Genomic DNA, 14,523 nt, shown 5'->3' with positions numbered 1-14,523 from the left:
TTCTACTTGTGGTACAATCAGATATGTCACACATATGGACCATATAGTGACACGCCCACACTTCTGCAGAACTCTGCGTGGAAGTGCTGCATTGCTGGATTTGGTCTGAACGCGGCCTCATACCTCAGAAAGTTGATATGGCTAACAAACATTTAGCAGCTAAATGCTCCACTGTTTGATGTTCACCAGCGAGTTAAACCTGAAATGGCATTCAGCTGTTTGGTGCTGGGCAGGTAGTGTACTGTTCATTTTTAGAGCTTTTTTACTAGAACCTGCCAGCAGCAGCTAAAAATGACACTATGAGACTGAACCAAAATAGCAAAGTTGTGGGCCAGAAAACCAACACAATCAGCTAAAAGATGCTATTAAGATCCGCAGAGCTACAGTTGAGTGATAATTCTCTGTGGGTTAATTACTGTGAGTGACCCCTTTGACATACAGGTAGTCATGTGATCTGTTGTTAATATAAAAATATTGATTAGTGTACCTTTAATTTTTTTTAGGTTGCACATTATTTTGGTTCTCATAATTTCATCACATACAGTATGTAGTAAAGTACATCGCCTATTCCAATTTATTGACTAAGTGCATAATTCATCATCATTCAAGTTGATTATAGTGGATACAGTATGTCAAGCACTTTCATTGATCCAGTCATACACAATCATACCAACAAAATGGATGGTGGGAATAAGAGTGGGAAGCACAAAGCCTTAATCAATTCTCTGCTCATTAATGGACTTCTTGCTCGGTTGCCATAGAGGTAAACACTGTATGCTGTGTTTTATGCTCATTATACTTTACACAGTGTGGCGTCAATGGTACATCACTGCAAAGCTGTATGTGGGCTTTTGTTTGCTAGTGTGTCTAACTGAACTTGGTTTTAAACTGAAGTTGTGTTGTAAAATATAATTCCCTAACGATGCAAGCATAAAAAGCAAATGCACTGTGAAATATACTGTAGGTTATGTTTCCCTGCCATGGGCCATTTCAGGTCCCTAGAACATTAGGGGAAAAACTTAACAACATTTCTGTGTAAATGGATGCTGAGGCCAGGTGCTGGCATTTCATATTTGTACAAAGACTTTAATAGCGGATAGATTTACATGAGTAACTGGGGGGAATGTGGTGTAAAAACACCGCAAATAAACTCCTATAATGGCTTTTGTGACTTGTCCTTTTCAATCTCGTATGGGTCTGAGGTTTGAGCCAACCTTCAGGCGTCACAAATCTCACAAGCTGGTCTCTGAGGCAGAGGCATTGGCAGCTGCTGTGCTGACTAGTCTCAGTGGCTTACGTTGCATCTCATCAGGAACAGTCCACGGATAATATGATGCCTTTCATGCATCACTGAGTCACGACCTTCACTGGCTATCAACAGGCCCAGCACAGAAAGAGACAATAGCCTGATGTCATTGGGGTGTGGTGACTGCTGCTTACTTCATAAAAAGGCCCAGAGGTGGTAGTAAAAGGATTGACAGGGATAGTTAATCACCATTAATGTAAACACAACAACACATTAAAGTCACCTCCACCCTTCTGCTCCTCTCTCTTATCTGTTTCGACTACTGCTCTACCTCTTCCTGCTCTGCCGCTGCTACCCTTTCTTCTCACAGAGACCTGAATGTTTTGACAGAGTTGGGGGGCCAGAGAGGTAAAAATCAGGACCTCTAATGTGGTTTCTTTGTCCTCTTTCTCTGCCCTCCACACTCACCCAGTGTGCTGAGAAGTACACTCCCACGTAGTGTCCCTCCAGAGAGCTGCTGTCTGTTGTCTGCCTGTTGTTCCTTAGCAGAGGCCCTGCCACCACCTCCGCAAATGGCTTCGGCCCCCAGGGGAACTCCAGGCCTGGGAAAGGGTACAGTGGGGAAGTAGAGGGGAAAAGAACGATTAGAGAAAACACTAGACGCTAGAGGAAAAGTCAGGGATCATCAAAATCATTAGGATTCATCCTCTGGAGAGTCTGTCTCTATAAAATTTCATGGCAGTCGATAGCTGTTAAAATACTTTAGACTGAACCAAAGTGGTGGACCGACTGGCGACCAACCAACATTGTCATCCTTGGAACTGTGTGTCTAGCATAGTGAGAAACATGTTTCAGGCAAGTAGAAGAACAACAGGCACTTTTTCTGTCTGTGTCATGGCTATTAGAAATCAAAGTCATGTTCACTTGTCATGCATACATCACTTGCAGGCTTTTTTTGTGACTGCTGTCATCTGCTTTTGGGAACACACAACAGATGCAAAATCTGGTTTTAATGATGACTGAAAGCTATGCCTCTCAAGCAAATGAAGGCTGCCAGAAATACTTCCCTCCCACTCTCTTTCACACTTTCATTTCCTTTTCAAGGTGTCTTCATTGTTACCCTCAAGCTCTAGAGATGCATTTGGTTCAGCAGAATTAAAAAGGGGGTAATCATAAATAAAACCTTGTATGCCTGGTTCATAATGGCCTCTTTATGTGAGCGCGGTTGTCTAGGGCTTCATTAGGCAGGAATGACACGTCTGCACTGCGCTGGCGCGGCCTTTTATTGTCGTCCTGATTGTAAAAGTGCACTCCATCTTTATGCTGCAGGCTAGTCTGCCGCCACTCAAGTCAGGCTTTTCATCGACAGTGAAAGGCACAGGGTCCCGAATCATTCCCCCGCCCCTCCCAGCCTCCATGTTCTGCAAACTTTTACTGTCCTTTTCCACCTCTAACCGTCGATGAATTGATTTGTCATGTCAGGAACTGCTCTCAGTCTGTCTTTTAAAAAAAATATACATACTGTTAATAGATATAGCTAAATTAAGAGATATACATGAGGAAACTAAAGCTATAACCTAGTGTTTCCTTTGAAAGAGGACGTATTGTTAGAAAATCCTGGCATAATCAAATGCTCATCTTTGCTACTGAGGCCAGAGATTAATCTCTTTTCTAGCCACATCTAGTTTGGAAGTACATTTAATGAATCATGGAAATAATACTGCAGGCTTGGACTGGCTTTCATTAGCCAGACAGCGTACTCTGTCACAGTCCTCGTGCAAAATCCATTCCGCTTCTCTGCTGTGCCGCCATAGTGCCGCTATTCTCCCTTCTCACATGACTAATATGGGTATGAAGAGCAGCGTTTTAAAGTGTTGAGATCTTCTCAGACACAGAGGAGAGGACGTCCTCTCTGTACAGGAAAGGAATGCAAGCCCGCTCTTGTTAATTCTCTGTCTCCACTTCAAAGTGCAGAAATTATAGGTTTGCAGATGAGGGAGTGAGACATGGACACGCTATAACATTCATGCAGCACCATAATTACGGAAGTGTCAACACAAACGTGGAGGGGGGGGGTGTTATTGCAAAAATGTTTTGGCCAAATTCTCAATGATGTGGCACTGCAGTATCTCCACAGCGAACTCTGACCAAGCATTTGGCAAATATCATTACAGACAATCAACATGTGTGTCGTGTCTCAGTGTTTGTAAGTGCAGCTTTGGTTACTGTAAACAATACGGTTTGGTTTATTTTGATTTCTCAAGTTTATCTTACTCTAATTTTATGTTGTGTAACTAAACTCTATGATATATTGTCGTAAATTATTTATTTTTAGTTGGATTATCAATACTTCAATCACTTACAGCACTGTGACTATTATAAGATAGATAGATAGATTAGATAGAGTACTTTAATTATCCCAAAGGGAAATTACAGTGCTACAGCAGCCACTTAACATAAACCGCAAAATGCAAAAACAATGAGGTAGGTAGAAGAAACAAATACAATTAATGGCTTAATTATATAATAGACTAACATATAAAATATAAAAAACATATAAAAATGTACTATTTGCTTAATATATACTGTTCAATAATATTAATATGCTATACTACACTGTACATTGGTCAGGTGGATATTGCTGAGGTAGTAAAGTGCAGGATTATAATTGTTATCTGCCTCAGGGGAACTTTATTCTTGCCAGCTGTTGTTTTATGGGTGGGAATGGGGGCGGGCGGGCAGTTGAGAGTGTAACATTAATAGTTAGAGAGTCTTATCTGAACCCTGAGGGAGTGAAGTTGAGTTTGTTACTGTTTGGCAATGTTGAAGAATGCGGGTTTAGACTGGTATGAGAGACAAAGTGTGTGAGAAATTGATTTATGCTCCTCTGTCCTCATGACCCTCGAATGTCTTCTTATTACCTCATTACACAAGAGATATTTAGGGTTGAATGGTTGGCGGTTGGGGTTAAGGTTAACCATTTAGCAAAGAGGATTAAGGTCAGAGCTCGAGGTTAAGAAATAAAATAAATCAGCAGGATGTACCATACCACAAAGTGTGTGTGTGTGTGTGTGTGTGTTTGCATGTTTGTATGTGTGTGTGGGGTTGAGGATGCTGCCAGTCTCACCTTTGGGGTCATCTCTGACCACCAGTAAACCGTTTCGACACACCACCTTCCCCGTAGCTGCATCCACAAACACCAGAGATGGGATACTGGTCACCTTGTACTTGTTCCACAGCTTCATCTGCAGAGAGAAAAGGATGAGAGCAAAAGTTGGAGGAGGAAAAAAAGTGAATGGAAAGACCCCAAAAACCACATTCAGATTTATTTCAGTTTCAGAGCTGGAAAAACTGTAAAATTATGTCTTCAGAGCACCTGAAATGCTACAGTATAAACAAAACAAATGTCAGCTGAGCACCATATGAATTTTATAAGATGCAAACCCTCTCTGTTACATAAGAGACTCGAGAGACTTGTAGGATGAGGAGTGCAGTCGGCCCTGAGTTGATTTAGTGGAGAGTGAGAATCACACCGCTGTAGGGGTGATCTAATTTTAAAGAGGCTGAATCGGAGCAAACTCCTGCTGTCCCTGCTGTGTCATGAATAAGAGCAAATGGGGGTGAGGAGGATGCAGAAAACACGGCTTTTGCTCTGCAGCATGAAAAGTGTTTCTGAGTGTTGAGTGCTGTGAATTATTGGAGCATTTTGGATATATGATTCACACTTTAACAGGCATTTATGATCGCCCGTTGGCCTTAAATCTAGTTGTAATACCTCCTATATGAGAAGTTGATAACATAGCCTCATAAAGTTAGAAAATACTCTTTACGAACAGAACTCTGTGCATGAACTGACGCTATTTATAGAGTTAGGAGATTGGTGTAGTCCTTCACATCAAAGAGCAGATCAAGCATTTCACATATCTGAGACTCACTTTCCATATCAGAGGGAAGAGTCGTGATAGCCATGTCTTGTAAAGAGCAGCAATTCGGTACTGTGCAATGTTGCTGCTTCAGCAACTACAGAAGGAGATCCCTCGGCATGAAATCCTGTATCAGAACGTTCAGAAAGGAGAAGGAACACCGCCTCCAGAAAACTATTGTGTCTTTGAGATGCAGCAGTTTAATGGCCAAGCAAAAGACTGATTTTTCTGAGTACTGTGCAGTGTGTGTTTCTTCTCCCTTCTCTTCCCGGTTCACCTGGTTCTTGGATCAAAATACCATAAAAGACTGCTGGGAATTACAGTATGCAAAGGAGAGACATATTTCAACATTGTAAAAGTGCTTAAAAAGGGATCAGTTACTTCATCTTTGCCAAACAAACGCATATTTTATTCTGCCATCTAATTTATTACATGCTGTACCAAGTCAAACACAGTACTGATATAATATAATGATTTGTGCTGTCTGGATGCTGCTCTAGTTATTCTAAGAGCCTAATGAAGTGAACACTGCTCTCCTCAGGGCTCAGTGAAGTAAGCCTGGAGTTTGGTTACCGTTGAGCTCCAGGTTGATGAAAACCTTTTGTTGCTCTTTTTTTTTTTGTGAAAACAGTGACTTCACTGCAGGAGCCGAGTACGTCGAAGACTCTGAAATGCAGATTGAATAAAAGAGGAGAGAGTATGTTTTACTCATAATGTGTGTCCCCCACTTTGGTGAGTGTATGACAACATGTGTGACTAGAGGTCAACCACAGGCACTCTCTGACAAGGGGAGGTCAGACGTTCTGTCCCATGGACAAGACGACCTGGAGCCTTCTGACTATGTTGGTCTGGAAGTCCCTCAAAAAGCAAAATTCAGTGTCTGCCACAGTCAACAGTTTTACCACATGCTCCACGCTGCTCTGGAAACTCAATCTCTGCTCACAAATTGATGGGGTTAGGGGCATTAACTGTGACTGTCTCCAAAATTTAACGTGCTCGACATTGCATTTGCAGCCATTTCACTCTGCTGCCTGCTGTCACCCAGGCTGACGATGTGAGATTGAATGCCGGATTTAGCTGGACGAGTGTGAGAAGCTCTGTTCACACCTGGCATTAACATGCGTCTTGGGTGATCCGATCACAAGTGGACAGCTCTAAGTACGTCAGTTCACCCCTGGCATTAGAATGTGTCTCCACATGCGTCTCGAGTGACCACTTATGATCGGATTTCACTTACCCGCTCTATATGCAATAAACACATATATCATTTCTGTTTGCAAAGACCAAATGCGTTGTTGGTTTTAACCGGTGTGAGGCGGCAATGCACTTCCTGTGCCTAGTCTGCTGGGAGTTAAAAGAAGAAGTTTGCAAAGATCTTGGCATATGATCTGATCTGAAATATGAGAGTGGACAATGCAAACAACACATTGAAAACCCTTAGCAACAAGAACAGACGGCTGTTTATGGGCATGTGTGACGAGCCAACATCAGCTCATCGGCAATGTAGAAAAAACTGTTGCAACCAGAGCATTCAGAGCAGTCTGAAGCTTGAGTATTTGACTTGCAGGGAGCATTTCTACATACGTTCACCTCAAGTTGGGAACTTTGACTATGTTTAACACAGACATATAAACAACAATAAAATCACAAAAAGCATAATATGTACTCTTTAAGTATTAGACGAATTAAAACCTAATGATGGCTCATCCTGAGTGGGACATGAATTCTATTTCAAATTGGTGGTGGAAGAGTCTGCCAAAATCTGTCACCTAATGTACATTGTCTATGATCATATTTAAATAACTGAAGCACAGTGATATTTAGAGTAGGGGAGGATGTGTGTACCAAATCTGAGGCTTTTTAAATCCTATCAGTGCTCTCTAATGCTGCAGCATCAAGAGAGCAGCTGAGAGATTCGTGTAACAATCTGAGAGGCAGAACCACGCAATTCCTCCTCTTTGTCTTGTCACTAATTTACTACATCCTTGAATCTTTTCTGCCTGGTGATTTGGCTGCAGATCAGAGTGCCCTGAGATGCTGAATCCTTTTAGGGTTTGGATCCACCTTGAGAATGAAAGGGCTGTTATGCTTGTAGGGTGGGGGGGGGGATGACTGACCTTGTAACTACAACAGCCACATGTACTGGAGTCAGTCACAGACAAACAAGTGTCAAATCGATTTCAGCATCTTGACAGACAAGAATTCAGTGTGCCTTGGTGTGGTGACAGCTGAGTGTTGAGATTTCATTGTCATTGGAGGCGGTGGCTTGGCTGAATCTGCTTGTAAATCCAAAAATCTTCCTCCTGTATACGTGAGGAATTTGCAAAAGGTTGTACCGCCGTGACTGGAGAAAACAATGAAGACAATAGCTCTCGTAATAAAAGCGCACTCTTCCCTCTTCTGTCCTCCTTGTGAATAGAAAACATGAGAATCACATGCCACAGCGATCCATTTCACCAAAACACTGTTTCATTGTAGAGAGCCGCAGGCTGTCTATTATAGCGCAGACAATAAATACAGAATGTGTCATGATATGTTTTACTAAAAAACACACATAAATCACACTGTCAGATATGTCGTCACTCTTTGGCTTGAGAAACTGCTTCAGTCTTGTTGAACTGGTGTCAAGGATATGTTTGATCATATGACTCATGTTACAGACTAATAAAACAAAGTGTTATGTGCTGCTGTATGCAGACCTGAAACAATTACAAGGAACAGTTCAACATTTTTGGAAATAAGCTTAGATAAGATTTAGATGAGAAGATCAATACCTTTCTCGTGTTTGTGTGTTAAATATGAAGCTACCACCAGCAGCTGGTTACCTTAGCTTAGCAGAAAGACTGGAAATGGGGGGAAGCAGCTGTCCCACCTCTGTCAAACGGTATCAAAATCTATTTCTCGAAGGTGCACAGTCACTTCCTGTAGTGTTGTTGTCACCGTTAGGTTGCCAGCTAGCAGAGAAGTGACTTTGCCAGGGAAAGAAATAGTAATTCCCCCTGCAAAACCACAATGTGTTGTTTTTACAATATGTAATGTGTTAATTAGTGAGCTTTAGAGGTAATGATAGGCGGATTCTGTTACCTTCTGGCGGAGCCAGGCGAGCTGTTTCCCCTCCATTTCCACTTTAAATGCTAAGCTAAGCTAGCCATCTGCTAAAAGTGGTATCAATCTTCTCATCTAACTCTCAGCAAGGAAGGAAATTTTCCTTGTCAAATTCCTTTCAAATTAATTGCCAACTTTTTTCATAACTGATTTTTTTTGTTTATAAAACAATGTGAGGATTTGCTGCTTTTCACATATAGAATTTAAACTATATCTTTGGTTTTTGACTGTCAGTCAGACAAAAGTCGAAAAGAGCAGTAGCCAGTTTATATGTAAACTGCTTATAGACTGTAGTCATCTAGATTGCATGTTGCCACTTCCAGCTTTTTCTAAAGGGTGCTTCTATTCATTATCAATGTCAGCAGAGTGTGTAACTATATAGCCGAGCAGGAGGGCTTGGCTATATATTTACACACTGGTTTAACTATGCCAATAACCCCCGTAGAGAGCCCACCAACTGTTAAGACTCTGGGGGGAAATGGAAATCCATACTAACAATCCATTTACTCTCCTGAACATGCAGGCATTAGCCTCACACTACGCTTGGTGCTCATCATGCTAATTGGATCACGCATGGTTGCAGATCCATAACCAGAAGAAGAGTGAATCAGCCCACTGTGGGGCCAGTGGATCAGCATGCTTGGACACACCAGGCCTACTTTACGAGGGTTGGAAAATTTTATATCATCTTAAATACTGATTCATTTTAAGTGTAGCTGTTTAATGGGATCAATATCTGCATTAGTTTACTACCTGTACCCTTTCTAGACTATGAGTGAGTAAGAAAAAAATAAAAACTTCCAAGATGTCCACGTTTCCATGTTAAATGTCATGCGTGGTGATCGCTTTCACGCTTTTTGCACTGTTGCACTTTATGGTGACATTCTGCAGTTTAAAAGGAGGTTAGTTTAGGTTCCGGTGGTTTAAAACTTTTAAATCCACACACATCTGCTTCAGTTTTGGCCCAATCCCATTTGAAACCCCTGTAGCCCTGTCCTGCAGTGAAATTTGGCCTCTGTCAGTAACCGGTGGGTCTCTGCGGTGGCTGCTTGGTTGAGTGTCACCCTGTTGAGAGAATTAGAGTGGAAGAAATGTCTCCACTCAATGTGCCCAATTCACCTATCATTGTTCAAGGCCTATCTCCTCACAGATCTGCTTTCACTGGGCCGATCAGGCCTGAGGCGTCTGCCAGACACTCCCGTTCCTGCTTTACTACAACAGTGTCACTACAAAGGAAAGTCAGCCATTTACAACAGAGGGCATGAGCAGCACCCTGCTGTGATGCTGATAGCAGTGCAGTCTTTTATCTCTTGAGTACCATACACAGGACAAATGGTGATAATCCAATTGATATCTTGAAAATTGCATCCAGATAAACAACCTACAGTATTCACAATTCATAACTGTACAAAGTAGATTTGTGGAATTTAATTTAACCTCCTCAGAAATTCTCAAAGGCATTTATGATCGGGCAAAAAATGTTCCCAATATAATCTTCTATTGGCACAGTTCGCAGCACACATAACACATAATGTGCTCCACATTATTCAGCAAGTCGCGAGGACACTGAGGGAATCGCGTTCCAGTTTGATTTGATTTAAATGCTCAAAAAAAGAAGAGAAATAAAATTAAATTAAACGTTTAAACTCGCACGATAATCTCTGCACAGGAGAGAAAACAGTCAGGTGATCAATGGCTTTGCATCCATCTCGGTTGTTAGTGTGAAGACATTTGATGGGAGATGGGAAGCTGTTTGTCTGATAGACTCACCAGCTGCCTCAAGACATGTTCAACAAAAGCATTTGTCTTTTACTGTGACTTTTTTATTGAGACTGCCTGCAGGCGGTGTGATCTCTGACCATAAAGATTTACTATAGCAGCGCAAGGGAGAGCAAGCCGGGCTGGACTTGCCTTTTGGCAGGCGCTGACGCAAGCGTCTTTAGAAAATCAAGCCATCACCTGTGTATACTGCACTCTGACAACAAGGATTGAATGAGTTTGGGGTTAAGGTTATACAACATGTTAGTGCACAACAGCATCAACACGCCATTCATCATGTGTCAGGCAGCTTTCAGGTTAAAATCTAAAACATTTTTCTTTTCAGTTCTTAGGTTGAAGACAGATGAGAAAGAAAACTTCTCCTGTCTTGCTCCCTACATCTCCACACTACACCGCTGTACTGTACTCTAACTCCCTTTTGGCTGGGCCCCCGCAGCCAGCTTTGACTTACATTCCTCCATGCTACACCCCGCCTCTGCTCAATCTGCTCCCGAGGCTCTCAGTAACTGCCTGTATCCACTTCAAAACCCTGTTGCTGCTCTTCATGGCTACAAAGGGAAGCCTCCCCTCCCACCTCTTAGCCATACTTCAGCCCAGCTAGTGTGTGTTACTTAGCGCCTCCATCTGTGCTTCTCTGACCCGACTATCGCTTTACCCGGTCAAAAGTCCCCACCGCCGGGGCTCCCGTGGTGGTGAAATACACGTCTTAAAGCCTGTGACAGCTGCACAGTCGCTGCCCCTTCTCTGTGTGGTGACCTCTCTCTTAATATGCCTCAGCACCATCTCTTTTGCATGTGGATATCGTTTTGCCTTGCATAATCCCTTACAAGAACAATGACTTCATCTTTCACTCATTTCTGCACCACTGTTGTCACACGATTTACCCAATTTCCTACCACCGAGTGGCAGCTATATTTCTGAAATATAAAAAGAACAGGCCGCTCACTCCAACCTACTCCACAGTGCTCATTACAGAAGGCTCATCCTGCACTACACAGCCATTGTGATGGGGATATGCACTTCCCCGAAATTGTCGAGCCGAGAGCACACAGCGGGCTTCACATCATGCCTCTTCAATGCAAAATGTTGCTGCCATCTCATGTGTTTCATTAATCCCGTAACATTCCTCGGCCGAGCCATTTTGGTGGCGGATCCTCCGCGCAGACGGGAGACGCTGGCTAAATTGCTTTTTCGATGAAGACCGCCCCGTCGCCACGGCAACCCCTTCCCCCTTCCCCTCCCCTCTCCACAAAGTCAGGACATGTCACAGAGTGCCAGACACATTGTGGGCTCTTAGTTAATAATTCAGTGATAAATTAACGGTTTTGTGAGGAAAACAGGTGCCAGAACGTCAGAGGGTTTCGGGGAAATAACCGGGCAGAAACAGAGTGGAGAGAAAAAGAGAGACAGAGAGAGGGAGAGGGGGAGGTGGTGGGTGTTTCGCCCCCTCCAGCCTTGTGTGAAGGCACAAAAGCGACCCCCTGAATACAGGCTTTAAATCCAAACTTGGACTCTGCGTGGCGAGAAGTTTTTATGTAGTGAAGAACGCAGTGTAAAAAAGCAGGGGGGATTGTAAAGGAGTAAAAAGCTAGGGCTCAATAGGTATCTGCAGCATTGTGTCTCTACAGGCGTGGGCTGCCCCTGAGGCCTACATTCTGCGAGGTCAAAGGTCAAGACGGCAGGGGGTGCATTCTTCGCTCCCAGTGCTGTTTAGACCAGTCTGCCTGCTTCCCTGCCCCCCATACACTCACTGTTCTTTATTTCTCCCTTGTCTATCCCTCTTTCTTTATGATAAATTACAAAGAGCAAAGTGTAAACTTATTACACACACACACACACACACACACACACACACACACAGAGACACACACACACACACACACACACAAGCCATGTCTGCACTACTGTGGAAAAATTTTGATTGCATCCCTTCTCTGCTTTGGCCTTCCATCCACCCATGCATCTGTCTGAAAACACTCTTCGTCCGAAGAGAATAAAATTAAAAACATCAGTCATGTGTTGCAGTGTGGACGTTGATGTGTGATTACCATCTGATCTCAAGCATCTGTTCGCCATGTGATCCATTTTTGAGAACCCTGACTTGCTGTCGAACTCGCTCCTCGTGCTTGATTGTTGTAAATAACAATTCATCCTTTAGTAAACAGTGAGCAGCTTGGTGGTAGATGGGGTAAAGCTGCTGTCGTGAGCCAACTGATCACTAGAAAACTCTTATGAAAACAATAGCTTTTGTTATTTCAGTATGGACAACACTGTTCCTAATGAAATTAGCTTCTGAACTCACAAGAAGCTCTCACAAAAAAGTGCAAAGTAGATGTATTAAAAGGAAAAAGTTTATACGTACATATTTATAACATTTGATCTTTACCAACATAATACAATTCCGAGCAGATCGAGAGAATTGTTTGGACAGATATACTTTCAGAAAACAATGTGAAAATGTAAAGCGGCTGGCTGGAAATCTTTCAAAGTTTAAAGAAATATGTCGATATTTGCTGCTGAGAGTTAGATGAGATGTTATGTGAAGTCAAGGCAACATACTTGTTCAGGTCAATCTCTGCAGGTCAATCATTAAAATCCTGCTGAAAGACCGAGTCAAGTGAGCAGCAATGATTTACCTCAACGCGGGTCACAGGATGACAGAAGCTCGTTGTGTGAACATTGTGTCGTCATGTCTCAGGTAGTAGTTTCTCACACCTTCTACCATCAGCCTGCATCTCATCAAGTCGAGGCCTGCAGGGCCTAACAGACAGACAGGGATGATAGAAAGCTGGTCTGGCTCTGGACCAACTGGACCTGCTCTATCAGTTACCTTAGCGTGACCCTTTGAGGCGGGCATTATACGCTTGCTGTGGTCGGCCAACTCATGACTTGGAAAGCCTGGTGCATTTTTTGGAAGGTCTTTTTTTTTTGTACGGTGTGTGCCAGAGGTGATACAACACACATACACACACACACACACTCTCTCTCTCTCCCTCCCTCTCTCTCTCTCAACTGTAATCCAATGCCGTATGGGATGGATTCTGGCATCAAGTAAAGTCAAATATGCACAAACACACACACACCGTAAAACGTCAGAAAAGCACTTTGTATAGCCTCATTAAGTCTGTGCCACTGCAATACCTTTAGGGATCTCAAGCCATTACATATTAATAATCAGACAAAACACACATTAGAATAAGCCTTTCAGCACAACTTGATTTTCACGCATGTGCTCTTTACACTTACTGCTCAATTAGCTACAGTCAGCAAACAGACTCAGCAGCCGTGCATTCATTCTACCAATAAGACTCCATATTATGGTTTCTGTGGTACCCTGGTTTCCTGGAGCGCTGGCGGAGAGGGGGGGGGGGTTGAGTGTCGGGTTTAGACAGCTTCCCTGTTGTGACCTCTGTTTGACCCTGTATTTAACTCCCACCACTCCTCCTTTCGCTCGGGAACCCTGGGAAGTCTGCTAGAGCTGCAGCTCAATTCCTGATCCCATCGCAACACAACACATTAATATTTATGGAAATTTAAGGGGAACATTTCAGACACATTATCAGTGTTTCGTGCATAATCAAGGCAGCTCTGGATTCTTTATGCTCCAATCTATCCAGCACATCTTTACATTTAGGTGGCTGGTTAGCACTCTGTTGTGTGTGGGGTTTTTTTTTTTTTGCTCACTTTTGGCCAATTTATAGCGAGACAACACATTTCATGCATGTAATTCAAATGATTTAATGACATCTCATTGCATCCTTGTATTACCAAGCGGAAACCAACCAGACATACAATACTTAGACTGCATGTCTCGAGCTGCAAGGATTAGTCGATGGACAGAAAATGAATCACTAACTACTTTGATAATCCATTAATCGTTTTAAGTATTTTTTTAAGGAAAAGAAATACTAAAATCATCTGATTCCAGCTTCTTAAATGTGAATATTTTCTGGTTTCTTCAGTCGTCTTTGATAGTAAACTGAATCTTTGACTTATGGGCTGTTGGTTGCAACAAAACAAGACATTTTAGGTTGAGGCCTTTGGGAAAAAATGATCAATATTTTTCACCATGTTCTGACATTTTATAGACCAAACAACTAATTGATTTTACATGTCAAAATAAAGGCATCTGTATACCAAGTGATAACAATCTTAGAAGATTGTGAAGCCGGCCAGGTATGGGTAAAAGAGGGTAACATGAAATGCAGATTTTGCAAAGGTAAAATTAAGGTAAATATGAATTTTAGCAGTATTACGCTACCTCACCGGTGTATTTCGCATAATTTCATATCATTCTGTATTATGATTGTTGGTTAGTAAATGTGGGTCGTAGCAGCAGTCATAAGAGTGAGACTGTGGTCTCAAATTTCAGTGGACTTGCTGAACTACCAGTATTTTTGATTGACGACCAAGGATTTCACCACGGTTTTTTTTTTCAACTTTCATCTTGGATAGCCCAAAATCCCACAG

At 42.5% G+C, this 14,523-nt stretch overlaps 1 protein-coding gene across 2 annotated transcripts in view; it reads right to left on the bottom strand.

Moving 5' to 3' along the window:
* nxn (nucleoredoxin) overlaps positions 1–14,523 on the bottom strand; it is a 57,895-nt gene that overhangs the window by 9,681 nt on the left and 33,691 nt on the right. The window contains exons 1-3 of one of the 2 annotated variants that reach the window (XM_042413361.1): positions 12,690–12,778; positions 4,374–4,491; positions 1,715–1,848 (exon numbers count right to left, since the gene is read on the bottom strand). In XM_042413361.1, the coding sequence (XP_042269295.1) occupies positions 1,715–1,848; positions 4,374–4,491 (252 nt within the window). In that variant the 5' untranslated portion in view covers positions 12,690–12,778. Of the gene's footprint in view, positions 1–1,714; positions 1,849–4,373; positions 4,492–12,689; positions 12,779–14,523 lie in introns of those variants that run through there. The other variant, XM_042413360.1, reaches the window with a different exon arrangement.

This window comes from Thunnus maccoyii, chromosome 6 (assembly GCF_910596095.1).
Source record: "Thunnus maccoyii chromosome 6, fThuMac1.1, whole genome shotgun sequence".
Classification (NCBI taxonomy): Eukaryota; Metazoa; Chordata; class Actinopteri; order Scombriformes; family Scombridae; genus Thunnus; species Thunnus maccoyii.
The sequence above is the reverse complement of the archived record's forward strand: the minus strand, read 5'-3'. Positions and strand labels throughout refer to the sequence as shown.